Source organism: Arthrobotrys flagrans, assembly GCF_004000055.1.
Source record: "Arthrobotrys flagrans strain CBS H-5679 chromosome Unknown unitig_9, whole genome shotgun sequence".
In the NCBI taxonomy this organism is placed as follows: domain Eukaryota; kingdom Fungi; phylum Ascomycota; class Orbiliomycetes; order Orbiliales; family Orbiliaceae; genus Arthrobotrys; species Arthrobotrys flagrans.
In genome coordinates, this window is record NW_027137551.1 from 3030344 (window position 1) to 3056288 (window position 25945).

The window sequence follows — 25945 nt, forward strand, 5'->3', positions numbered from 1 at the left end:
TGCATCTTTTCTTTCCTTTGTTAAAAGATCAATTTCAGGACTGACGAATTCCGTCTTGATCGAGGGACTTGCAGGACGTAGAAGAGAGCCAGGTAACCCGCTCTGATGACACGCGAGTCACAACTCCAGAGTCCAAGAGCTCGCGTCGATATCGATATATCGAAGAGCAAAATGGCGGCCTGCTCGTGGTCCCTGTCGAAAATAGGAACGAGTCCGCGCCGGCCGATTGGCCTCCTTTAGACATTCACACTTCATTTCTGACCAGAGATCAGGCCCGGAGATATATCTCCAATGGCGCTCCGGTGTTTGAGGGAACCTGTAGGGAGGTGCCATACCTCAAGGACCAGTTTCACTTTTATGTGGCTCCAACGAATGGATGGGATGACGAGGGCACGGATTGCTACCCTTTCCAAGAGGACTTTTTCAACGACATGAGCGACGCCAATCGTCCACAGGAGTCATTGGACAGGCCTTATATGCGGGATATTTTCGGGCTTTACCCAGGAACTATCACTCTTGCAGGATACGCTGCGGCTTACGGATGCCCGCACGACGGTGGGCCACCATTGAATGGGGGCCGAGTCAAAACCCGCAAACTCAACATGAACTATGTCGTGTCAAGGCTTCGTAAGCTGAAGCACGAGGGTATTGAGGACCGTGTAAGACTACGCAGAACCGAGCACGTGTTTTCCATTCTACGGGAAGTCAACGTTAACATCTGGCTCCGCTAGGACCCAACCCTTCTTTACCACGAATTGTACGCCAACCTCTTATATGACGGGATTACACATGCAGACGACCCTCATAGGTTCGAAATGGGCAGGCAGGTCTATGATCTTATCGACGTACTGGCCCGCCCAGAATGGGTAGATTTCAGCAAGCTCGAAAACCAGATTGTTCCAGAGTTCTTCTATCGGGACGATAGTGCTGGGAATAACAAATTCTTCCACCAACTTCTCTTATCACTTGAACTCTTTCTGCGGATAACATCACGCAGCCCCCTAAACAATTCACCTGGAAAACACCATAGCTGGCCCGTCAAGGTACGCTATGACTTAGTGTTAGCCCAACGGTGGCTTGAAAATGTGGAAATCGAGACTCCGGCATCATCCCATCCTGCCGCACAGTCGACGGTGACATTCCATTTTCAGAACAAGAATAGCCAAGTCGATATACTCAGAAATTTCGGATGGACCCTAAAGTAAGACATTATATTTCATCTCACCCATGAGTACCTGAAACCCCCACTAAATCTTTACGTTCAGATGGCCGAACATGCCTGAAGTCGAGTTCATTCTCTCCGAAGTAGATACGAAAGAAAAAGCGGTCGAAGATCGGAGTGTAAGCTGCATGTCATGGTTTACCGGGCTAATGCTACCCGGGAGAACTATGCCCTGGGTTATGATGAAGACTTTGATTGACTGCGACCCTGACGCGCCTCCATCGATAAAAACGCTCTCGCACCTAACCCCCAATGCAGGATTGCAATGGAGGGGTTCTACATATTGGTCCTGGGAATGTATTGTTGGAAAGGTTCTAGGGGCAGCAAAAGGAGTTAGACAAATATGTGGATGGCTCGGTCCTTTACCAACGAGCCCGGAACTTCACCGCTCTGAAGGTATGTGCTGTAACACACCAATTTACAGATTCGATTTGCTTACGCTACTCCAATAGTTGTTCTGATCAAGCAAGCACGGCCGCTTGGGCACTTAACACCCAGCGACATTCATAGCATGGCAGCTAATAGCGAGGCATTCCCGGAACATGAGCCGAGTATCCATGTCGATGATTTTGACATGCTGGAGCCCGACTTGGAAGATCCAACAGATAATATTAGAATAGAAAGGCTAAACTTCCAACCCGTTACATCCGACTCCCAAACAGTTATGAGAATACTCCCTCCTGGTTCTCAAAAGAACCCCCGACCGCCATCTAGTATCAGCGGTAGGAGTGCAAGCGGACGCAGTACTAGCAGTCGGAGTATAAGCGGCCGTTCGAACTTCAGCATGTACCCCGGTGAACCAACCCTATACGACGCATCGATAACGTTTGCAATCGCCTCCAAATCCTGGCGAGTGTATCTCCGCCACGACACCCCATTCATTGCTGCATATCCTTGCAAAAATGGGCCTCATGTCTTATACAATGCGTACGACTTTCGGGTGGTCCGCCCTGACAAACTTACCGAGATTAAGAATTGGGGAAACAACATTACCGATGATGCGGGGTCCGAAACAGGTAGCGAGATGTACTACAACAACGAAGTCGAAGAGGTGTTAATCATCGAGGCGTTCGGTGTGTGCGACAACGAGGTTTTCGCCCGCGCATGGTGCTCGTACTGGGGACTGGCTGCCATAGTAGCAGATGTGGATAAAACTTGTGTCGCGTGTGCGGTTAGGGAGGCATATGCAGCCTCTGTCAAGGTGGTTATTCTTAACTGCGCACGATCCAACGTCCATAATGAGGTTGAGGATGTCGATAGAACGATCTTGGAGGTATAGAGCCCTACAGAAAAGAAAAAAAGGAAGAAAAGGGGTAAAAAATAATTAAAAAAAACAGCAGCCCTTGAGGCATTACAAGTTCGGTGGGGTTATTGAATTTTTATTTATGTACATTGGGAGGGGTTTTGGTAGACGGCGATAATGCAGGGCGGCGGCGGCGGTTTTCTTATAACGCACCAGAGTTATGTGAAACCGGACAGTGCGACATAGCACATCGGGGCATCAATCGACAAAACTGTATCCTGGTTCCACTCTGTCATGATTTATTTCGTTTTTTTGTTTTGTGAGTTCTTTTAGCCAGCTTTCATAATACTGTCTTTTTAAGTTCTTATCAATAGCTATTCCGGACCCCCATTGAATCCGTGATCAGTTACCACCGAGTTCCTCTTTCTTCCTCAGTATTCGTGAATGCCTATCAAGTTCCTCGACCAAGTCCTTAATTGACAACTTTGAGGACTCCAATTCCATGACCTTGCCGTCCTCTGTAAGAAAGTCTCGTCAGATGTAACCATCTAGTTGAAACGGATATCGGGGTTAGGAGACATACTGAATGTTACTGCGATCTTGGGTAGCTCCTCTGAGGCTCGAGGTAGTAGCTTGGTTTGAATTTTCATTGTGGTTCTTGCATCAGGCGGCAGCATGGAGAGGAAGATCCTGGTGCTCTTTGAAAGCTTCGAGAATGGATTTAAGCTGACCGCTACATTGGAGAGGAACTTGGTGATCATGTTGCATATATGTTCCTGCAGCGGTCAGACTATGCCGTGCTGAGCCGTTTAGTACAGGTTCAGAATTCGACTGCCGCGGTGTCGTTGGGGTTTGAGAGAAATTTTGGTCGTTGGAAATTCCCGATTGGGCAACCTTGAAGACCACCAAATATGCGTTGCGATATGTCTTCCGCGAACGATAGGTGGTACCTGAATATGGTAGAATGTAGGTAGTATAATATAACAATATCGGTGGGTGCTAACAGCCCTGGCTTTCGATGGGGGAGAGCCCGAAATTAGTTACTACGATTACTAGCTATCGAATAAGCTGGCCAATATATACAGCTTCTGATATTGAGGTTTATAATATCCAATTGAGCCTTGCAAATATTCGGCTTTGGTACCTTATCCCAGCCCAGCCCTAGAGTTTTTGACGATAGCCTGGACGGGATCCAGAATTCCGGTTCCGTTGCTACCAAGTCCTGTTCCGGTAGTCCATCCCATTTTTGCAAGCATGTCATAGCCCTTATTCCCCTGGCTAAGCTCTGCTGCTCCTGTTCCTACGATCATTCCGTCTTTATTGTGGGTGGTCCGGTCGCCGCCACCTCCCCCACCTGTGAATTGGCGGCCAGCTTTGCCACGATTGTTTCCAAATTTCCCCCGTGAACCTCGACCACTTGGATTACTGAGAAGGATGTCTATTGCTTCTTCGTCTCCCTCGAAAAGCCTGCTTTGCTTGGTTTTGTAGAGAACGGGGAAACGGTCGTTACCTTTCCCTTGCGATTTACTTTGCATGGAGAAGCTATGAGCCAAGATGTGGATCTGTAGTCGATCTTGCTTCTGCATTGGCGGTAATGAGAGTCTGATAAACGGTCTGGATTAGCAAATGCGTCCCGAGTGCATCATTCGGGGTACAACCGACCTTTCTGCAATCCCACTCATCATGAACTGTTTAATGGATGCTTGAACCTTGCTCATCGTTACCCCACCAGGATAGCCTTTGATATCCATGGACCCAGACTCCGTGGGCATATAAGCACCCAACATGCCGGCCTGCCGCCGAAGATCTCTCTCTTGCTTGCGAATCCTTTTCTTTTCACGATCTGCGTGAATATACTGTTCGAGTTCAATCTGGGTTCGAGCTTCATTGTCATCCAGGTTCATGGTCATAAGTTTGTTTGAAGGTCGCCCGATGTTGGCTTTTCGGGACTTACGGTTGAAAGGGCTAGCTAAACTTGCCCTTTCACGATTCATGATATCGAAACCATCATAGGCATCAGCTAGCTTGGATGCACGTGGGAATTTGCCTTGTTTATTCGGTTTTCCGAGCATCATGTTGACGAGGTTCTCAGCATCAAAGTCCACTTCGTCGTCGTCGTCCACTTCGTCGTCGTCGTCCTCTTCGTCGTCGCCTTCTTCAAATTGCGGTGCCTTGGGGAGTCCTTGGTCGGCATCTTCCTGATCGTCAGATGCTTGGACATCAGAATCTTCGTCGTCCAATCCAGCCTCAAAGTGGTCTATTAGATGTTGAATATCGCGTGTCATATCTGTTCCTTCAAGCCAGAGAGCCTCTTCAAGTGTTGAACCTGCCGGTTTGAAGTGGTATTCTGGCCCAAACCTCCCGTTTCGTTTTCCAATCACGGCGGCGATATTGATATCTACGTGTATCTCGGGCTCATCGCTGTCTAGATCGGATTGTCTTGGGGTTCGCGTCTCTTGGCGGTGGGGCCTTTCGTTTCCTGTATCGATATCGTCTAGATGGTTTCCTAACGGCCGCAAGGAAAATACGTCTCCGATATCCTCACCATTCTCCTCAAGGTTTTGGATGTAGTCGGCGAGTATCTCATCATCATCATCATTCGATTGACGGAAACCTCTTGGTGTTTTCTTAGGGGTTTTCAAGTTTTTTGGTGTCAAGGCTGCTATCGGAGGTGGCTCGGCGGGAACGGTGGGTTGGGCTTTGCACTTTTGTGGCTCTGATTGAGCTCCATTCGGGCGTCGCTGATTCCGAGGGACGAAGACGACTTCTTCCTCGCTAGACGATGACTTATTCTGAGTTTTGGAGTGACTGCCTAAGTCATTTCCGGGAATTAGGTCAATCTTAGGGCTATCGACTGGCTCGAGATGAGATGTTTTGGTGGGGTGTTCGGATGCCGTCAGCGTGGTTTCCAATAGGGGAGGGGGTTGATTGGGGATTGTTGCAGGTAGAACTGTGCTGGATTCGCTGGCAGAGCCACCTGGTTGCTGAGGGCGTACGAATGTTATTCCCAATTGTCGAAGTTTCCTATCATCGTTTCTCCTGTAGTATCGATCCTCGGTGTTTCGAGCTTCTTGTTGCAATGTAAAACCACGATGGCCTCCTAGATTTCCCGCGAAAGGGTATTTCCGTCAATGATTGGTTGTTGGACTTTGAATTCTGGAATGGTGCAAGCGAAGGAGAAATAGGTTATTGTGGACCTGTATGTATAGGTAAGTATACAACGTAGACGGGACAGTTGGTTTACCTGAGGGCCCAGGACCATTGTAGGGATCTAGAGTAAAATCATCGCCTAGGAGGAGATGTCTTTGAGGCTTTCCACGTTTTCCATTGGTGGGTGTGGCTGAGTTTGCATGAGAATGGCGATTTGCGAAACGGTTGTTCGAACCGTGACCCTTGTGGGAAGGGGATGGCCGCGAGGATTTCCGGCGGGGCATGAGGAGGAAGAGGGGGGGGAGGATGAGATGTCGATAGCGTAGTGTAGTGTAGTGAAGAGTAGAAGAGTAGTGTAGATGAGATGGCCTCGAGGTTACAATTAGGTGTGGTGGAGGATACCTAAAGGACTGGTCATCAGCCCACTTCGTCATCCACCACTTCCCCAGACATCCTGACATACTACCTTCGCTGCTTCACCATCACCATCACCTCAACGTTCAACCTTTCCCACGCAACAGCTTGATAACCAAACAGATCTAGATTCAACTTCAACTTCAGCTTCAGATTCAACTGACAATAGGTACCCAGTGAGTGTATGGCTGTGTATGGCTTCAACTGAACTCTAGTTAAGGCTGCTTGGCCTCAGCGGTACCTAAGCTTAGATCTGAGCCGAGCTACCTGTAGCCATCACCGTATTCGCTCTTTATCTCCACCTCCGCCTCCAGGCAATTAATTACACAAGCTTCAAGCTCCCGCTCCAGCAGCCGTCAAACCTTAGCACCATCTTCATCTCAGTTGTCGTTAAGTGCCTCTGGAGAGAAAGAGCCCTTTCGCATGATGAACATCCGAATCGACAAGTTTCAGCGGGTCATACAGTACTTCTGGGATCCGCCCGTCAAGAATGATGAGCCTAAGAGCTCTATTTGGTGTTTAGGTGTCGAATACTCTTTTAGGCCGGGCGAACTCGAGGCCAAGTCTTCCGACGAGTACGATACCGTAAATGCATCGTCCACAGACTCCGTCCCAGTGCTCCTGACTTCACCATCATCTACATCCGCCGACACTATCACACAACATGAGTCAGACTCAGACTCCTCGGAAGCTGCCGTTGAGGTTCAAAAGGATACATCGACACAGATAGATGACGACGGATGGCCTCATTCATTCTTGGACGACTTTGATGCTAAGTTTTGGATGACCTATCGGAGCGCCTTCCCCCCGATTCCGTTATCCACGACCAGCCGGAACATGACACTTGCAACTCGGATCCGAAGTCTTGCCGACCAAGAAGGCTTTACTTCAGATACAGGGTGGGGTTGTATGATAAGGTCAGGCCAATGTATTCTCGCGAATGCCCTATCTCTTCTTAAACTTGGACGAGGTATGTTTCCCTCTACCTGGCTCCCCAACTCAGATCTTTGAGTACTAACACAGTGACAAGATTGGCGTCGTGGGAAATCTCCTCAAGAGGAACGGCGGATCCTGTCCTTGTTCGCGGACGATCCGCGAGCACCTTTCTCCCTACATAACTTCGTCAAATATGGAGAAGCGTCTTGTGGAGTTTATCCGGGGGAATGGTTCGGACCGTCGGCGACGGCACGATGTATACAGTATGTTTCTCACGATTTTTCCCACCACTTCTCTTTCTTTTTTACTTTCCCCTGTCATCGATGTTGATTATCTTGACTCTAACACTCTAAAGGGCACTAGCCGGGCAACATGATGAAGGCTTACACGTCTACATAACCGGCGACGGTGGGGATGTCTACGAGGACGCTTTCCGGAAAATTGCAGTATCGGAAGATGGAGTATTCCGTCCGACTCTTGTCCTCGTCGGGATCAGGTTAGGGATCGAGAGGGTTACTCCTGTGTACTGGGAGGCCCTTAAATCCTCCCTCATGATGTCACAGTCAGTCGGAATTGCTGGGTAGGTGACATGATCTCGCGGCCCCCGCAAGTCAAACCCCAGAGCAGCTAGCTAACCTCCATATGAACATCAGAGGGAGACCGTCGGCATCGCACTACTTTGTCGGAGTCCAAGGGCAATCGCTCTTCTATCTGGATCCTCACAATACCCGACCACTGCTTCCTTATCGAAAGGACTTGGACTATACCGCTGAAGAGGTAGAGCTTTGTCACACTAGAAAACTCCGGAGGCTTCATTTGAGAGAAATGGACCCTAGTATGCTACTGGCCTTTCTAATTAGGGACGATCAGGATTGGCAGGCTTGGAAACAGGGTGTTAAAGAAGTACAGTTGTCCCCCGTAGTTCCCTTTGGTGTATTCGGATTACTAACTTGCAAATACAGGTGCATGGAAAACGTGTTGTTCACGTATCGGACACAACGCCTGGATTAGGGAACCCCCCCGGAATGAGAGAGGATGCCGTTGATGATGTGGAATCATTTGACGATGATTCCGATGCCGAAGACGGGGGACCCGGAAACTCGTAGATGGAAACCTACACATTTAATTGTAATATGCATGCATTAACCATGCTTTGTATACCATCATTCACATTTGGGGCTTGTTCGGTTCGGGGTTCATGGGTCTCAAATTCAAGGATTATTCAGTACAAGATTTTTATTTTGGAGGGGGGAATATGGGCGTTTGGGGAAGCGAGTCAATTGCTGTTCACCACGTGATACGTGAATCGGAAGTCATAAACTTCTTATAGATAGACCGGCTCAGATACGGTTCAAAATACGAATTGCAATCTGTGAGGAAGAGCACTAGAGAAAGTACAAAACTCTCCAAATATGTGCCAACAACTGAAGGGTAAATGATATTCGCTCGAAACAAATGGCTAAACTAACGTTGAGAAATGGCCGGTAATTAACCAATTATATTATATGCCTGGCCTTGTACGACGAGCGGTGAGACGGTATTGCTCGATGGCAGAACCGGCTCTGTCAAATCCTCGATGTAAAAGGACGTTTCGGTGAAGGAAATTTTAAACTAGCCGCGAGCGGGGAGTGCTTGTTAGCAAAATGCCAAAGGCGAAAAACGGGGCAAAATCTAGAATGTTTGCTACTTACCTTGAATAGGAAATTCAATGTTAAGGCAATTATCATAGCGATACAGACAACAATAGGGCCGATCAAACTAATACTGGTGTCGAAGCCTTTCTCACTCCTATCGGTGATGAACTTACTCCGCCTGATATACATCCAATATCCCCACGCTCCAGCAAACACTGAAATCCCGGTGAAGAAGAAACCGATGCCTTGGGCGACGACATTCTTCCGACCAGCGGCATTGTAAAGTGCGAGGGAAAGGGTGGCCAGCAGCACACATATATGTTGCCATTTGATAAAGGTCCTTTGGTTGGCAAGCCAAACTTTAGCTTCGACTTGAAGTGGTCCAGAATCTTTGATATAGGAACTTGGTTTTGTCACACCAGGTGGTAGTTTAACTGAAGACCGGCGTCGGCGCTGCTTCGTGCTTCCCCATCCCAAGCCCCCGATACGAGAAGATGATGGGGAGCCGCTATCCTGTTCCTCGCGGTCTTCAGTAATAGCCGCTTGTTTTGAAGGCTGGGCTATCTCGAGGGTTGGTTTCTTGGGAATTCCTACCGACAGCCGTCGGGGTTTAGAAGACGCCGCGGGGCGCATTGATTCATGGGCAATAGATGCTCGGAAGGGGCTCCCACGGAGGGGCGAAAGGCCCATCGCAAAACTTCCGACGGCGAATTCCTCAGATTTCAGTCGGTTCTGCTCTTGCTGCCAAGCATCCTTGGGGTCTTTTCTGATATCCTTGTCGAGATCCCCTAGCCAGAATGGAAAGCTATTCACATTGTCTTCGAACAATACGGAAACACCATGGACGAACTTGGAAAACCGTGGTGCCTCGTACACCAGATGCGAGGTCATCAAATCGGAAACCCATTCCCTCGAGTGGTCGTTCAAAGAATCGTTGATTTTGATTTCGAGGAGCGCAAAAGGAAACTTTGAAATTTCATCCTTAGGGAGAGAACTGAAGGGATATTCCAACTTTCGGTCATCGATATCGTGTCGATGCCAGTCATCAGCGGGTCGAGTGGGTCTCTGAGAGTTAAGCGCATCCTCTTTGATGAAAACAAGATCAGTATCCAATGATATTCTGATCTCATCATCTCCGGGGATTTGAAAGGCGGCCCTCGTGTAGACTGCACGGAGGATGGGCTGCAAAGAGTTTTCCTTGACGAAAGAATACATATCCCTGGCCGTCTTTTCATATTTACGTGCCTCCTCTTCTGGTTTACGTTCCTTCGTCTTCCGGATTTTTTTCTCGAGTATTTCCTCATCGCCAGAAATGAAACGCTGGATTTCCTTTTCTTTGAGCGAAACCCTCTCTTCGGTTCCAGTCTCCTCGGCTTCTTCAATTGAAGGGACAACCTTCCTCTCTAATGTAACCTCTGGTCTATCCGCAAGCTGGCCATACCATCGTAAGCGGAGAGATGCGGCACTTTCATACCTATCAAGTTTGTGTGTATAAAGATCGAATTGAGAGTTATCGAAGTAGAGCGATGTCAAAGTAGGGTCCTTTCTGTCGGCTTTCGCTACCTTTGAGCTTTGAGGGTTATAGATGAGAACCGGAAGTCGGCGCAGGATGTATGTTTTAACCTCTAATAAATTATCAGGGTGTACCCAGACTACCCCAACTGTCAGATATTTCAAAGCAGTTGTCTCTGAGGGTTTGCTCACGGCTTACATTTATGAGATTCGTATGTTTTCGAGGAGGATTTCGAAGGAAGGGATTTCGATGGTTGTTTGGTTTGGTCATACTGGCCTACGAATGCATAAAGTGCAGAGATCCTGTCCAGGCGCACGTTAGTATACCTATCGGGCTAGGGAGGAGACTTGGATGGCGATACAACGTACCTATACAACAGAGGCGAGTAATCCTCGGAACTGAATGGCAGAGACGAAAGTCGCACCTGAACCAGAGGACGTATCTTATACTGCTTTAACCTGTCGTGCTTCTTGGCAGCCTTTAGACAAGCCGTGAAGTTCAATCGCGCGAATTTATAAAGATCCGCGATTTCCTTGGAGACAGTATCCAGTTCTTGGGTGACGGTGCTTAGGAGCTGTTTGGTGTCTTCATCGACAGCATCTTTGGCCGCGGGTTTCCCCTCAGCATTCTGAGCCAGAGGTTCGAGTTTAGCCTCACAGCTATTCACCCTATCCTTCAATTCGGCACCGAGTTTCGCATGAAAGGCGTTGACTTTTTCAATCTGCACGTTCACCAACTCCTCCACAAAGCTGGACTCATCCTGTTCGGTCCATTGCGTCGGTTCGGGGTCTTTTTCTCGCAACAGCTTTTTTAGTTTGCCATAGTCGATATAATTATCTTTCCATTCCTCCTTCAATGACTTTTTTAAAGTTTCGCCGAATTTCATACCGACTGTGTTTCGATTTTTATCTTATTCGTAATGTTTTGCAAAGTAATCGCGAGAGATGGTGGAAATATGAAAACGTTTGTGGTGGCTGGGGAACAGTGACGAAATAACCGACTCGGGGTGGGAACTGCCGTGGGGGCGTTTATGCACCACTATGTAGTTCTTAACTTGCTGCGTAGGTACTTCTTAAGTACTCCGCGTATGAGTTCACGAGCGTGACAGCCGCTGGTTCTATGATTGGTACAGTCACTGTTGGACGGGATGGCGGTATGAGGTAATGATTTCGAGTATATATTGGCAAAAGAGAGCGAGAATATGTATTACAATAGGAGACGGCTGAAAACCTGAAACTTAACTAGGCAGCGGCGAAGAGGAAGAAAAAAAAAAAAAAAAATCATCAGTTGAAGGGAATGGCTTCTTCATGAATCGGAAATTTTCAGAGCAAAGGCCAATAAAATGGAGACGCAGAGGCATGTGCAAGGTTGGAGCAGGTGGAAATGCAGGTGGTGACATGGTGCCGAACGCTTCGGGCCCCGCAAGTTGCTTTTCCTTGTGGCTGATGTCGCACGAGGCCGGTCCACGGCTACCCTTGCATGGAATATGTTTAACTGAGGAAACTTACAATCGAGGGCCATTCTGAAGAAAGAAAGAGAAAATTTTTTGCACGGCAAATTGCAAATATATCAAGACCGGAATAGAATGCTGTAATATCCAGGAGTATGGAGTATCTCACAGTACAGTTTACTTGAAGTACTTACACTTATTTAAGTACTCACGTAAAGTAGGTAATATAATGTAAGATGTGCCTTAGCTTAGCTTTGTATTTACATGAACGCTCACAGGGAAAAGGGCAGCCATTGATAAAAAGACCCTTGCGCGAGATCATTCCGAATATTGGGGCGCTTGGTTTCAAGTTAGTCAACCTCACTACAACGAAAACGACTGCGCGAAGTGCGAAACTTACGGGTTAACACAGGGCAGGGAAGATTTCTTTCCCACTTGGAGCCTATCAATTGATCGGGAAAGAAAGAATTAGAATCATTACGAAGGGATGATATCAAAAGGCTTCGAGAAGAGGAAAGAAGAAAAGAGACATACCGCCGGGGGCCGTAGGTGGCAGATATGGATCTGGGTGTTTCCACTTTTCCAACTCAGCCTCTGTTTCTGCAATGAGAGCCTGCCGAAATGATATCAGTCACGATACAAACGAGAATATGAAAATAAAATTTTCGGATAAAGGTACAACCTGCAACTGTTTGGGAGCCCTGACATCCTTATTGGCCTCGAAGAGTTGGCGGATAGCGAGTGCCTGCGGTCGCCAGATATCCCGTCTAACGGACCAGTCCAAGCTCGTTTTCAAGGCCCTCCTGTAGAGACTCGGGACTATCCTAATTGGCGTAGAACTAGCCATGGTTGATATGAAGGATGGAAGGGTGGTGGCGGTGGGAGTGGGTGTGTATCGGAGGAGTCGTCCTTGAAGCGGGAGCTATCGAATACGAGCGGTGAGACGGAACAATTTCTCTTACGGACAGTAGGAATGCGAGAGGATATATATAGATCTACACCCTGGTGAGGGTGTTATTGATGGTTGAACGAGCGGTCGCCAGGAATTCGTCGTCGTCGTTGTCGAATTGCGAGACGTCAATTGCTATCCATCGAGAAAGGCGGAAGTGCCTGCCAAGCCCAACACGCCTGACATCTTTTATATCAGGCCGCCTCGCATTGGCTGGTCTGAAAGTCTTTGGCATCAACGCCGAATAAACCTTGACTTTCCTTACTTACCAAAGTACTTACTTACTTGCTAAAGTACTTGCTACTTATGCACATCCCACAGCATGGGATCTCGAAGTAAAGGATCATAATATATATACACATGTAGGTAAGGAGGTATAAGTATACGTAGATACATTACTTACTTAGGTACTTCCTATACGGCATTATATCACGCACTCCCAACTTAATGCCTCAGGGAACGGCTCTTGTCGACAAGTAGTTACATACCTAAGTAAACTTGCTTCGAAGTAAGTATTGAAAAGGAAGTGCTTCCGTTCGGCCATTGTCCTTTGCCCGACTCGGATCGGTTACTCCGTTCAGGGAAAACCTTGGAAAAAACCCACCAACCTGTACCTGTATATAGTCGCACTGTAAAAGAAATCAATCCTCGGTACATACTTGATTACAGTATACTCTCCCAACCTGCGAGTTATTGTCTATCTTAAGGAGTACTTAACTAGGTACTTAGGAAGTCGGTAAGTGTTTGCATTTGCCCAAGCGTGGGCCGTTGCAACGCATTTCTTCGGCTTCAACGTTGCATATATCCTTCCAACTGACCTAACCAAGACGTCAACCCAGACAGACGCTCCTTCAGACGCCATCACATCATCATCACCATCATTATCACCACCACCACCACCTGCTCTCGACTACAGCCATGTCCTCCTCCTCCGCCCTTCGTTCAACCGCGCTGCGGTCAAATCGCCTAGCCTCCCTTTCACACCTACGGACCCCATCTTGTCGGCTGTTCCATGTCAAGGCCCCAGTCACCGGCCTTATCGCCAGACAAACCACCCCTCGCAGGTAAGTAGCTCTTGCCCCCAACGATACAATATTAAACTACCCTGCTAACCATCTAAACAGCTCTCATGTCACCGCCTCTTATCCTCCATCTCTTCAGCAATGGCGTTCTTACGGTACCTATCCGCGTTTTCCGACACACCTTCGTGATGTTCTTCGCCAGATATATCTAATCACCGAACTCCATTAGCCGACTCTATCGTTATCAAGGTCCCGGTCATGGCAGAATCTATATCGGAGGGAACCTTAAAACAATGGTTAAAAGGTTCGCGACATTTCTCAAGGCTTGAGTTACCCGAGGCCGACGGCATTCTAACTAAGGCTGCTTTACGGTATAGAGGTTGGCGACCAGGTCGAGCAGGATGAAGAGATTGCCACCATCGAAACGGACAAGGTACCGCTTCTGCCATGAGCTTACATTCGCCTTCCGATATTAACATTCATCTAGATCGACGTCGCCGTCAATGCCCCGCAAGCTGGTATTCTAAAGGAACTTTTTGTTGAAGCCGACACCACTGTTACCGTTGGTCAAGACCTCGCAAAGCTAGAGCCCGGAGAGGGTGCACCGAAGCCGGCCAAAGAAGAGACGAAGAAGGAAGAACCGACTTCTTCCCCACCTCCAAAAGCCGAGGAATCAAAGCCCGCCGAGAAGGCCCCCGAGCCTAAGAAGGTAGAAGAAAAACCAAAGAAGGCCGAGACACCTGCCCCACCGAGCACTCCCTCGGCCCCCGCCGCCGACGGCATCGGAAACAGAGGAGAACAGAGGGTCAGTATCCCATCCCGTCGCGCCCGCGCTCCCGGCCACCCCCGGGCTAACCCACCGCATTTCATCAAATAGGTCAAAATGAATCGCATGAGGCTCAGGACCGGCGAGAGATTAAAGCAATCCCAAAACACAGCGGCATCCCTGACTACATTCAACGAGGTAGACATGTCCGCCGTGATGGAAATGCGCTCCTTATATAAGAATGCAGTGTTAGAGAAAACAGGTGTCAAGCTAGGATTTGTAAGCTTCTTCACCAAGGCATGCATTCTTGCCATGAAGGATGTACCTGTTGTCAACGCTAGCATCGAGGGTCCAAACGGAGGCGACACCATCGTCTACCGTGACTATGTCGATGTCAGCATAGCCGTTGCGACAGAAAAGGGCCTCGTCACCCCTGTAATTCGGAATGCGGAAACCCTCGATCTCGTCGGCATCGACAAAGCCATCTCGGAACTCGGTGAAAAGGTAACGATCTACATGTTCGGATTCCGTTAATATCCTAGCCCGAGCTCACCCATAGAAATAATAGGCCCGAAGTGGAAAGATTACCCTCGAGGACCTCGCCGGGGGTACATTTACCATTTCGAACGGCGGAGTTTTCGGCAGTTTGATGGGAACTCCCATTATCAATCTGCCACAGAGCGCTGTTCTAGGTAGGCCGCTTCGTACTTTGGTCGTACAGGAAACCCTGCTAACCATACATCAGGTCTCCACGCAACCAAGCAACGCCCGGTTGTGGTTAATGGCAAGATTGAAATCCGACCGGTATGTATTTTTTTCACCCTAGAAAACAAAATAGTATCTAACAATATATAGATGATGTATCTTGCTCTCACATACGATCACCGCCTGCTCGACGGACGTGAAGCGGTTACCTTCCTTGTTAAGGTTAAAGAGTACATCGAGGACCCAAGAAGAATGTTGCTGCCGTAGATTTATGATCTCGATCGCTTGGCAACAAAACGGTCGACTCCGCCGTGAATAAGTCACACTTGAACCTTCCCCAGATAAAAAACTTAACCACTAATCTCCAACTTGCCTCCTGTATTCGTATACTATGAGAATCGTCATCGAGATAACGACGCACACGTCGGTCTCTACGGAAGAATACCGTCAGAAGATGTATCAAAATATCAACCTAGAGTAGCCGCCGTAACGGTGCTTGTTCGCATCGATTATAAGCTTTTACTCAAAGCGTGATGATCATATGAATTGCGTGTTCTATAGATTTGTAAAAAGGATAAGATATTTACACCCCAACCAATACAATAGATTATATACAAGATGTGATGGCCGAAACCCTGCCTATAGCTGAGATCAATTCAAGGTTGGGACGGACCAATCAACCCAGTCAGCCTGGTTGAAATTGAAGTTGCCGTCGGTTCGGAAGACGTTGGTTGTGACCGATTGGTCGAGCAAGAACTTGTTGATGAAAGAATTGAGCTCGGACCCTTGCTGGGCGGCGGGGAAACCACAGTGATCGCCGTGTCCGACCTGCGAGTAGCCCATGTTGCCGGATACGCCCAGGGCTTGGTAGACGAGAGATCCTGCTTTCATGCAGCCGTATGTGCTCAATGCGCCGAGCCATTCCTAGTAGGCGAGCAGCTTCGTTAGCAGACCGCGCAACAGACAGTCTTTCAAGAGCTACGGGATATTTATTTACCATCGAAGTATTCTCAATGACATAGAGTCCACGGGGTGCGACCAAGGCGGCCAAGCTGTGGTGGTCGAATGGAAGGCGGCTGACTTGGTTAACATTGGGATTGAACGCAGTTGAGAACCACACATTCTCCGTAATGATCTGGGAGGCAGTTTGGACATTTTCACCCCGGCTCTTCTGGTAGTCCGAAAGTCTCCAGCAGGCAGAGCCGCCGGATCCCGATTCTTGAGGAATAGTCAAGGCGACCCGGTCATCGAGAGCACCAGCAACGAAGGCCCCTTTGCCGTTTCTAGAGCATCCGGTAACGCCAATTCTTGCAGGGTTGATGTTGGTTGCTGGAGTGATTTCGATTGCGTCGATAATTCGGCTGACGCCCCATGCCCAAGCCGTAAGGGCGCCAGCTGAGTGGCCACTTCCGTAAAGGTTGTAGAACTTTCCTTGGCCCCTACCGTAGACGGTTTGGTTAGCATCCTGAGGTCCATCACTGGCGACTTTCTGCCGATCGACTTTACCTGGATCCGGTATTAACCTGGGCTGCAATATCAGAGATGCTGAAACTGATTTTAGCGACACCGGCAGGAATTGGGATCGAACCACCGTCGTATCCTTTCGTGAAAAATACCAATATTAGCCACGGAACCGAGACAGGTGAACATTAATCTTTGGTTCACTAACCGATGATGGCGGGATATGGTGCCCTTCCGCCAGAAGGTGCTGTAATGGTGACAGAGAAGGAGATCGACTTCCCCTGGTCGGACACGTTGATAGTAAGGGTATTCCCGCTCCACGAAGCTGTGAGAGATTGCGGCTTTCCGGGCTTTGTTCCCAATTCATATTGCTGCAGTGCCGCAGAAATCTCTGCCTGGCGGCACTTGAATTGCGCCTTTGTGGTGGCTTTCTGGCCATTGGCGAATGTAAATGGATCTGGAAGCTTAGAGTTCGACACCAAAGAGATGCTGCCTACTGAACAAGTAGGATTGGTGCCCCCGGGAGTAGTAGTAGAAGCTGTAGTTGTAGCAAAGGTCGTCGACGCCGTAGTCGCACGAGTAGTCGTCGACCTAGTGGTAGTTACTCTATTATAAAACAAGTTAGTTATCCAGCACACCTACTTATCGTTCAGCATCGTGACTTACTGCGAACTAGGTTGACATTGGCTATAGTAATCGTTCAGATACACGCAGGCGCTCCCGGAAGCACACGAACTGCTTCCAGTCCACCCAATACCCCCACCTTTAATTTGTATAAAATCGGTTAGAATTCCAGAAGTGGGTTATCGAGGTAGGTCTACGGATGTATGGCTTACATTGTCCCCATAGAGGAGATTGCGCAAGGGCGGAATTCGCACCAAGCAAGAGGAGCAAAGCTGTCAGCTTTCCAGCCATGGTTGAACCTAATCTATCGAATTTAGATGGGCTGCTAGTCGGATTTCTATGAAGAGGAAGCACGGTAAAGTTGGCCAATTTCTAAATATCTACAGCAGGACGACTGGAATTGCGGATCATTTTATAGTCGCGAATACGGTATCCAACTTCATGAACCAAGGGTTTTTGATAACCCACTATATGATTTCTATTCAATAATCATAAATCGAAATACCTCGTTTTGTGGCCCGGTTCGCCGTCGAATTCAACAGCAAAAACCACAGGATCCATGGCACCGTGTTTAACGACTTCCGCAGTTGTATGCTACGAGGAATTGATTCGACTCCAAATTTGAGATGCATTGTAGAATCGCGGGACGATGAGCCGAAAGCACGGATTCCGTACAATCAGAAATGCTATTCTCAGAGAGCGCGCTAACCCAAGGCCGTGCTCCTATAAGGAGACTTGCATATGCCAAGCAACACAGAATGGGGCAACCCTGTGTTGGATATTGAGAGGTTGAAAATAGCTGACTCGTGATTCCGACTATAGGACGACAAAACGTGTCAGCAGGATATTAGAATATCCCCACTTTGATACATAATACTTTCGATCTAAAGCTTAGATTCTCGAGCATCGGGATGTTACATGCCTGTTGCAATTTGGCTCCGGAGCACGCAGGCTAAATCTCGAATTTAGCCTACAGCATGTCATCCCCAAAAAAGAACACGCCGACATAGGACATGGATACGAGCACGTTTTTTGGCCGGCAGAAAGGGACGATCTTTCGGGGATGGCTATTGGAATTTCCGGATGTTTCCCTATGCGATGTTGCTAAGTTTGCAGTCTCCAGGGATTAGCCAGGCAATATTCAGAAAAGACCGCCTTCGGGTTATAATTATGTTGAGCTGTGTCATCGCCAAAGGCTAAAGTGTAACATTTAGGCATATAGCTCTGTGGATATATCACAGCCTAGAATTCTGGTTCAAAAGCACGGGTATAGCTTCGGACTCGGGTTCGAGGTTTCGCACGGAGGAGTATTAATACATCCTCCTCACACCTAGCCTTGGCGATGGATTATCAGCGGACGAATGGATATGGACGGCTTTCTTTCATTCCACCAATTACAAAGTATCCCCATAGGGCCGAAGGGAGGTTGGACACCCGCTGTTATTCTTCATTCGAAATCAAATTTGCAAAGGGCGGACCAGTAGTCGATATGCATCGCGACAGTATCTGGGCATGTGTTGCATTATCTTGGACAAATACATCAACCTGGATCTAGATCCTACAAATCGCGATAATAGGCCCACGCGGTCCCGGACCGACATTTACATGCCTTCTTACTTAAGTACTTGATATTAGGTATACTTTTATAGGTTGGAATTGAGAGAGCCATTCTTGCTTGCTTGAGGTTAGATCGTTTCTCGAATATCAAGCCGGATTCGATTCAAGATATATGTGTATATACCTAGGTACTTACTTAAATATAAATTTGCTCAAGTGGATACCCGATCGGCGACGCGACAAATACCCGATATCCTACCATTGTAAAAATAAACGAGAAGTAGCTAGTCGACACATATCGGATAGGTGCAGAATGCGGGGAGGCTTCGAAGCCGTGCACGGTGACATAAACCCCGGTCACGAAATGGCTTGGCTGCTTACCAAAGGGAGTAACGGCAAAACAACCAACATTCGTCGATAACATCCAACACCAATATCCCCACGCCACCTGTTGGCTCCTTTGTCTCTATGCGGTCCCAACTAAGATGGATAATTCTGTCACTTTTGGCGTTGGCCTGGATTGCGCTGGTGATTCGCAGCTTCCGACCTACAATCATTCGCGATGCAGGCTACATATTCCGGCCCATTTGGGATACAGCCCCTGAACCATTCGAAAAAATCGTCCATTACAGATTTGACCCGAACGATATACCCACTTCATGCTCCTTACACGGATGGAAGCAATATAAATCAAAATCCGATGACAGGCGGCGCAAGAGAAAAGTCATCGATGTTTTAATGTTCAGCGTCGAGATCGATCTTGCAATCATTCGTCTACGGGAACTTTGGGATATCGTAGACACATTTATCGTCATCGAAGGGAACCGAACATTTACTGGTAAGTTGAGCTTTCTTCGTTTTTGGTTGTTTTTGCCTCGGTGCATGAGGTTGATAAACGCCACAGGCGACTTCAAACCCCTGACATTTGCGGCCAATCGCCATCGATTCGATTTCGCGGAGAGCAAGATCCTGTACGAAGAGACTACAACCCTTCTTGAAAGTCCCCACGATCCATTTGACAATGAGAAAAGGTCCCGTGACCACGCCACCGAACTCATCAAGACGTTGAAGCTGGAGGAATCAGACTTAATCATAATATCTGATGTGGACGAGATTCCTAATCGCAATACTGTCGAATTACTTAAGGCATGTCAAGGATATCCGCAATACCTACATCTCGAAATGAAATCGTACATGTACTCTTTTGAGTTTCCGGCACCTAGACCACAATGGCGCGCCATGGCTGGCCAAATTGGAGCCGATGGAGACATTGAGTACGATCACCGGCGCATGGGCGATGTTTTGTTGGCAAATACCGGAGTGCACTGCAGTTGGTGTTTACGCAGCATCCAGGACTTTCAATTTAAGATGCGGGCTTACTCCCATGCTGATCGGGCAAGCAAATCCGTTCTCGACCCCAATAACATACAGAAGGCAATCTGTGAGGGTTCGAATGTAGAACAAATGCTTCCTGAAGTTTTCACGTTTAGCGACCTGGCAAAGGAGCTAGGCAAGTTGGAAAGGTCTTACGACATGACCACGATACCCAAGGCCGCCGTTGACGGGCGCCAGCAATGGCTGTACCTATTACCCGGGGGTTGCATAAGACAGGATTCGCCGGCAAAGCCCCTCACAGTTTAACCAGGCTTATTACTTTTAAAACCTGATCGGCCGTGTGGATGCAGGCTCTCCTGAACCACTGATGGTATAATAACGCCCCGGCCCACAGGGGTTCTCCTTTACTTGTTTATAAATTCATTTGCGGAGTTAGGTATTGGTGGTCTTGTTCCTAGGCCATTAGCTTATTGGCTAGCCGGTCTTCAAAAGTTTGTTTTAATACTTATTCTCTCTCTCTTTTTTTTTTTTCGTGCTATGATTGTAGTTATAGAACTGATTGCTAGATGTAACAGGAATATGTTTTTTTAATCATGACATACCTTGTGTAGCAATAACTTTTCGAGTAAGATCTCGAACGCCTGCGACAAGCTTAGGCGATTGTAAATCTGGTGACTTGAGAATTGTAACGGTCAGTCCCACGTTTGAATTTCCCCATAAATTTGGGAAATCAAAATAATAATCACATTGTAGGAAAGTGCTTAGTATATTCCGTCATCTCAAAACCTCGATGTAGAGACGAGGCTTGGTTACAAGATTCGATCGTTCGGAGAGAGTAGGTATTGAGTATGCGTTGTGGCTGTTGGGTTTTGTCAACCTAAGTTTCGGCCTCGCAGATCCAACCCGTCGCATAGTACCTTCATTACCGACAGTGAGTCCTTCTTTTTTTTCTCACCATGACGGCTGTCGAATCATCTACAGCGGACCCCATACGAGTAGAAGAGGCCGAGAATACAAACAATGATAGGAAGCGGAAGCGCTCCAACTCTCCGACTGCGGCGCCATCAACAAAACTGACCGAAGTGTCGAGGCAAACTGTGGAATCCCCCACTGCAACAGCAGGAGCTGACGATACGACCGCCCCTTTGTCTAAAAACCAACAGAAGAAACTTCTAAAAAAGCAGAAATGGGAAGAATCCCGGGAATCCCGAAGGGCCCTCCGCCGTGAAAAGATGGCAGCAAAAAGAATCCGTCAACGCGAAGAGCGTGACGCCGCGAAGGCCAACCCTCAGACTGAGAAAATCACGGATTGGCCGAAACTTGGGAAGAAACGCAAGAACAACCGAAAACTTGAACGTAAATCCAAACGGCTTGCCATAAAATGCATTGTGGATTGTTCTTTCGACGATTATATGATGGATAAGGAGGTCGCATCACTCGGGGCACAGGTTTCGAGATGTTATAGTGACAATAGAATCGCAAAATTTTCGATGGATTTATGCGTCACATGCGTCGACAAAAGGCTTCGTTCTCATCTCCATCTTATGCATGGTGATAAATGGAAATCCTGGCGCAAAATTCACGTCACAGACACGGACTATGAAATTACACAGGATGATATCCAGGCGAGAAACATAATTTACCTTTCATCAGATTCAGACGAGACGCTTGAGGCACTCGAAGAAGGGAAAACATATATTGTCGGTGGGATAGTCGATAAAAACAGATACAAGGGGCTTTGCTTCAACAAAGCTGTTAGCCAGGGACTTCGGACCGCAAAACTTCCGATAGGAGAATATATTAAGATGACAGGGCGAATTACGTTAACAACAAACCAGGTTGTGGAGATTATGCTGAGATGGCTGGAACTAAAGGATTGGAAAGCGGCCTTTGAAGCTGTTATTCCGATGAGGAAGAAGAAGAAAGATCCGACCGGAGGTCAGTCTCAAGATGGTGAAGAGGAAGCTGATGGATCTCTTCGCGGCGGTTCGTTCGCTGAAGAAGAAGATGATGACGATGATGACAATGTTGATCTAAATCAACTAGCGAGTCTGGACGATGATAGCGAGTCTAGCGATGATGGAGAAAATACAGACGACGAAGGGGTTTCCATTGACAACTGAACTAAGCGGTATTTAGACACATGCTCTAAATTAAGTCAGATCTCAATCTAAAAATCCATCCCTTCTGTTTTTATCTCCCCAGTTTTTTTGTTAACAGACTTTTCTGCATTCAACAACTTTTGCACGAATCTCGAAAAGAGATCGTGGTAAGGTTTCAAGCTTGTCTTGTCGATATCGGATACCCTAGATATAGAATTATCGCCATCCTCTTCCTTTTTCACCGGGTTCTTCCACTGATCAATCTCCTTCAAGAGTTGCGTTACCGTAGGAACATCATCTGGGTCGAACTCATCAAGTTTGGATATGTCGATTGGGACACATACTTTTCCAGTGCCAGGATGAACTACAAAAGGTGACTTGAGCAAATGGTTCAGGTGCTTAGAAACTTCCGCGTCAAGACGTGGGTACGTGTACTCAAGGATGATATCTTGTTTGTGCTCAAGCAGCACCTTTGGGATGATGGTCTGGGCGAAATAAAGTTAGTTAACGTACACTTCAGATGCTATCGAGGAACGTGGCTTACCTTAGAAGCGCCAGAACCAGCTAGCGCATCAATATCCTTCCATTTCTCACTACTTGGCCGTTCGATTGTCGAATCCCATTTCTCACGAAGCGCTTCGTTAAGCTGGCGGTCCGGCAGGAGCTGCAGAAGCCTTTCGGCCTGCTTTTCAGTTCGAAAAGGGTCTTGGTTTTCAAGAATATTCTGTCTAAAGTCATCTTTGAGGATGTCATGACTTCGTCTGTGTATGCATCGCGGATGATTGTTAGTTAATCGATTTCTTTTTTTGTTTTCTTTCTTTCTTTCGTTTCTAAAATAAAAACCGCTGTGCTAAGATTTCCGTACCTAATATGGGGGTGGAGGGGCCTGTCCAAGTTGACCTTCTTCCCACTTTGGCTGCCACCTTTGACAACCTCGAAGTAGGCGGTAATGGCTCTTCTTTTCCCATCATCTAATTTCCGAGCCTTCTTGTCGCAGACCCATGCGTGCGCACCTCTCCTTCCAGAGTATACCCACATAATGTGCTGAAATCCAAAATCATCACGCAAAGCAACATCAACCACTTTGATTGCCATTGTCACGAACTGCCAGCATTTAATGCAGATTTTAGTTTTGGAGCAACACGTTCGGATCTCATCGTAATCTGTCAAATCGATATCGAAAACTAACTCCTTCTCAATTGGTTTAAACGAGCCCTTCTGTACTTGCTTTCTATCCCTTGGCCTCGCAGAATAGACGGGACCGATTTCGAACCGCGAGGGGTTTAACTTGAGGACATCACGACGTAACGTCTCGAAAGTCGGATAGGACTGGTATCTTAAGTAAGCTTCATTGTGCAATGTGAATGCGAATTCTCGGTGGGCAAAGTCGGTGGAAGGGAGATCAGAATGATTGAGCCAACGGTAAAGCTGTCGCCAAGGGAACAGTCTTGAGTAGAATTGTAGCATGATCTGAGGGTCGGAAGGGTTCGTAGAGAGGATGTCGGAGCTTTGAGAAGAGGAAGGTTAGCTCCCAGAGAAATCTACAAGGCCCACCTCCTGCACATACATCGCCGTCGTATTAGCTTTTCCGCTATTATTCTTATATATATTGGAAGCGTCAACCATCGGTTCATCATCGAGGTCGTCGTCGAACATGTGTTCCAGCTCATCTTTGACGGCGGTCTTTTCATCAGCACCGACAGAATCAACCTGCATAGAGTCAACATCTTGCATAGCATCATCGCCATCATCATCTAGAGTGGTTTTATGGGGAGCCATTTTGTCGAATGTTGGAGGTTAGGTAGTGTCGTTTGATGCCCTATTTAGGGAGCGCGAGCTTGGCTTCGAAGAGTTGAGTTGAGGTTGCATGTTGTCGCGGGCACGCGTGAACAGCCCTGTAAGCCAGACAACCGCGAATTCAATCAGACTTCCGTTTTGGGAAATCACAAACAAAACATCGGCAACTCAAACTACTATGCCAGGCCCACGCGATCGTCGAATATCAACAATAATCCTAATCCAAACATACACAGAAGCATGAGTTCATAACCGCTTCCTCTCTACCACCATCCACCACCGCAACCCTTCACAGACTCACCCCTATTCAAGCGTTATATGACAATGCCAAACCATCCCGATACCGCTGCTAAGGCCGACTCAGATCGCCTGCGCCATTTGAAGCTCAAGATAAAAGCCTGGGAGAAAGATTTCGCAGTCCAGAATGATGGTAAACCCCCATCTAGGCAGGATATTAGTGCGAACCCAAAGATAGGTATGGACATCTCGACTCGAATGCGATTAGCAGAGGCCTGACAACTAACTTGGTGCTACAGCCGCTCGATATTCTGAATACCAGAAACTCAAGAAACAATTAGGACTTGATAATTCGCAAACTGCAAAGTCACAATCCCTTCCGCAGCCTGTCGATAAGCCAACAACTATCACACCCCGGAAACCCTCGTCACGCCCTTCTCAAACGCCCCTCAAGACCCCCTCCAATCCGTTCTTCTTTACCCCTGCAAACCGTCCAGAATTACAGGGCTCCCTTTGCTCACCTAGCGCTAGTGCTGTCCGTCAGTTGAAATGGATGGCAAAAGGATATGTTTCCCCCACACCTCAGAAAAACGGCAAAGTCCTTGGACTTTTCGATAAGCTACCGGGTATGACACCAACACCCCCAAAGCGACCCAGGGAAGCCGAAGATGATACCATCCTGGCGAAGTTGACGGATTCTGCGAAAAAGTCGAAGATCTTCAATAGCCGGAGCTTTGAAGATTCCGACGACGAGGACACTTATGTTCCTCTAGACCCGACGACACCTTCGCGTAAGCGTCGATACGAATTCCAAACGCCCCTGTCGAAAAAGAACAAGGGGAAGAAGTCCGGCGAACTGGACCCATTCTCCACGCCCGCAATTTTTCGCCAGCACAGTATGAACTTCGAGTTAAAGGAGAACGGGAGCCCTTTAACCCCGAAAGTGAAGCAGTTTCTCCCGAACCGGATGATCGGAAAAGTCAAGCCATTGAGTACTCTGGTTAGGGAGTTGAGAGAAATGCAAGAGGAAGAAGATCCCGGGATGGAAGTGCTAAGAGAACTCGAGCGAGGCGAGCTCAATACTACTAATATTACGGATTCGGATAAATCGCAACCTTTAACAATTGCCCCGTGCCCAGAATCAGAGGCACGAATCGGAGAAGGGAAGGCAGAGAACTCACCCAAGCAACCAGTTTACAAGAAGAAAGGTCTCAAGAGACAAACAAAGCGCGTCAAGAGTGAGTTATCGCAATCTTTCCCTCCCTGGTCACAGTGATTAATTTGATTGATAGTTCGTCCTGTACGTGCAACGAGAACCAAATCGAATGTCGAAGAATCATCAAGCTCCGACTCCGAACCCCAAGAACCTACCGACGAAAGCTCGGAACCCCTTGCCCAAACCGCAGGGCCTGAGGTAGAGGCTAGGGACTCGGGCTGTGGAAACTATGATGGAGAACTACAGACGGCTGAGATTTCCGAGGACGAGCTTGCGGCAATCGTCCCAAAGGCTACTTCAACAAAGCCACAAAGAAAGAACAAAGCACCGGTTTCAGAAAAGTCGGCTGCTGCAAACAAGAAGACAACCATTAAAGCGGATAAACATGCCAACTACACAAGAATGAAAATGCACCATAAAGGGAGAGGCTTCAAAGGCCGCGGGAGGGGCAGGAGATAATTATACCGAACCGTTCGAGATGTAGCCCTCAAATAGGAGTGTCCATCGTCTGGAGGGATCGTCCTACTGCCACTGGTGGATATCGTGGGAACATCATGGCCTTTATTGTTTCATTCTCTGGCAATTTAGCGTGGCGTTGCGGCTGTATGAATA

At 47.8% G+C, this 25945-nt stretch overlaps 12 protein-coding genes across 12 annotated transcripts; 6 read left to right on the plus strand and 6 right to left on the minus strand.

Annotated features, from left to right (window-relative positions):
- Positions 1-431: 431 nt before the first annotated feature.
- DFL_006235 (uncharacterized protein) lies at positions 432-2501 on the plus strand (the record flags this gene model as incomplete). The annotated part of the gene is made up of 4 exons (XM_067635620.1): positions 432-659; positions 732-1201; positions 1266-1618; positions 1675-2501. The coding sequence occupies 4 exons, from the start codon at positions 432-434 to the stop codon at positions 2499-2501; spliced, it is 1878 nt and encodes a 625-aa protein (XP_067490030.1).
- A 366-nt stretch (positions 2502-2867) lies between these two features.
- DFL_006236 (uncharacterized protein) lies at positions 2868-3226 on the minus strand (the record flags this gene model as incomplete). Its single annotated transcript, XM_067635621.1, has 2 exons — positions 2868-2983; positions 3049-3226. The coding sequence occupies 2 exons, from the start codon at positions 3224-3226 to the stop codon at positions 2868-2870; spliced, it is 294 nt and encodes a 97-aa protein (XP_067490031.1).
- Positions 3227-3610: 384 nt separating this feature from the next.
- DFL_006237 (uncharacterized protein) lies at positions 3611-5899 on the minus strand (the record flags this gene model as incomplete). Its single annotated transcript, XM_067635622.1, has 3 exons — positions 3611-4067; positions 4128-5565; positions 5710-5899. The coding sequence occupies 3 exons, from the start codon at positions 5897-5899 to the stop codon at positions 3611-3613; spliced, it is 2085 nt and encodes a 694-aa protein (XP_067490032.1).
- A 556-nt stretch (positions 5900-6455) lies between these two features.
- DFL_006238 (uncharacterized protein) lies at positions 6456-8071 on the plus strand (the record flags this gene model as incomplete). Its single annotated transcript, XM_067635623.1, has 5 exons — positions 6456-6999; positions 7060-7228; positions 7321-7545; positions 7619-7868; positions 7928-8071. 5 exons carry the CDS (start codon positions 6456-6458, stop codon positions 8069-8071), a joined length of 1332 nt encoding a protein of 443 aa, XP_067490033.1.
- Positions 8072-8453: 382 nt separating this feature from the next.
- On the minus strand, positions 8454-10998 carry DFL_006239 (uncharacterized protein; the record flags this gene model as incomplete). Its single annotated transcript, XM_067635624.1, has 4 exons — positions 8454-8576; positions 8657-10251; positions 10311-10414; positions 10481-10998. The coding sequence occupies 4 exons, from the start codon at positions 10996-10998 to the stop codon at positions 8454-8456; spliced, it is 2340 nt and encodes a 779-aa protein (XP_067490034.1).
- An 882-nt stretch (positions 10999-11880) lies between these two features.
- DFL_006240 (uncharacterized protein) lies at positions 11881-12409 on the minus strand (the record flags this gene model as incomplete). Its single annotated transcript, XM_067635626.1, has 4 exons — positions 11881-11900; positions 11963-12004; positions 12097-12175; positions 12245-12409. The coding sequence occupies 4 exons, from the start codon at positions 12407-12409 to the stop codon at positions 11881-11883; spliced, it is 306 nt and encodes a 101-aa protein (XP_067490035.1).
- Positions 12410-13429: 1020 nt separating this feature from the next.
- DFL_006241 (uncharacterized protein) lies at positions 13430-15271 on the plus strand (the record flags this gene model as incomplete). The annotated part of the gene is made up of 9 exons (XM_067635627.1): positions 13430-13575; positions 13636-13688; positions 13763-13837; positions 13911-13966; positions 14021-14338; positions 14411-14803; positions 14868-14991; positions 15045-15103; positions 15155-15271. 9 exons carry the CDS (start codon positions 13430-13432, stop codon positions 15269-15271), a joined length of 1341 nt encoding a protein of 446 aa, XP_067490036.1.
- Positions 15272-15655: 384 nt separating this feature from the next.
- On the minus strand, positions 15656-17380 carry DFL_006242 (uncharacterized protein; the record flags this gene model as incomplete). Its single annotated transcript, XM_067635628.1, has 6 exons — positions 15656-15928; positions 16002-16443; positions 16511-16604; positions 16674-17071; positions 17132-17228; positions 17302-17380. 6 exons carry the CDS (start codon positions 17378-17380, stop codon positions 15656-15658), a joined length of 1383 nt encoding a protein of 460 aa, XP_067490037.1.
- Positions 17381-19384: 2004 nt separating this feature from the next.
- On the plus strand, positions 19385-20287 carry DFL_006243 (uncharacterized protein; the record flags this gene model as incomplete). The annotated part of the gene is made up of 3 exons (XM_067635629.1): positions 19385-19484; positions 19551-19617; positions 19678-20287. The coding sequence occupies 3 exons, from the start codon at positions 19385-19387 to the stop codon at positions 20285-20287; spliced, it is 777 nt and encodes a 258-aa protein (XP_067490038.1).
- Positions 20288-20937: 650 nt separating this feature from the next.
- On the plus strand, positions 20938-22104 carry DFL_006244 (uncharacterized protein; the record flags this gene model as incomplete). The annotated part of the gene is made up of 1 exon (XM_067635630.1): positions 20938-22104. One exon carries the CDS (start codon positions 20938-20940, stop codon positions 22102-22104), a length of 1167 nt encoding a protein of 388 aa, XP_067490039.1.
- Positions 22105-22151: 47 nt separating this feature from the next.
- DFL_006245 (uncharacterized protein) lies at positions 22152-23862 on the minus strand (the record flags this gene model as incomplete). Its single annotated transcript, XM_067635631.1, has 4 exons — positions 22152-22568; positions 22628-22844; positions 22949-23590; positions 23651-23862. 4 exons carry the CDS (start codon positions 23860-23862, stop codon positions 22152-22154), a joined length of 1488 nt encoding a protein of 495 aa, XP_067490040.1.
- A 342-nt stretch (positions 23863-24204) lies between these two features.
- DFL_006246 (uncharacterized protein) lies at positions 24205-25792 on the plus strand (the record flags this gene model as incomplete). The annotated part of the gene is made up of 3 exons (XM_067635632.1): positions 24205-24355; positions 24417-25355; positions 25410-25792. The coding sequence occupies 3 exons, from the start codon at positions 24205-24207 to the stop codon at positions 25790-25792; spliced, it is 1473 nt and encodes a 490-aa protein (XP_067490041.1).
- Positions 25793-25945: the final 153 nt, after the last annotated feature.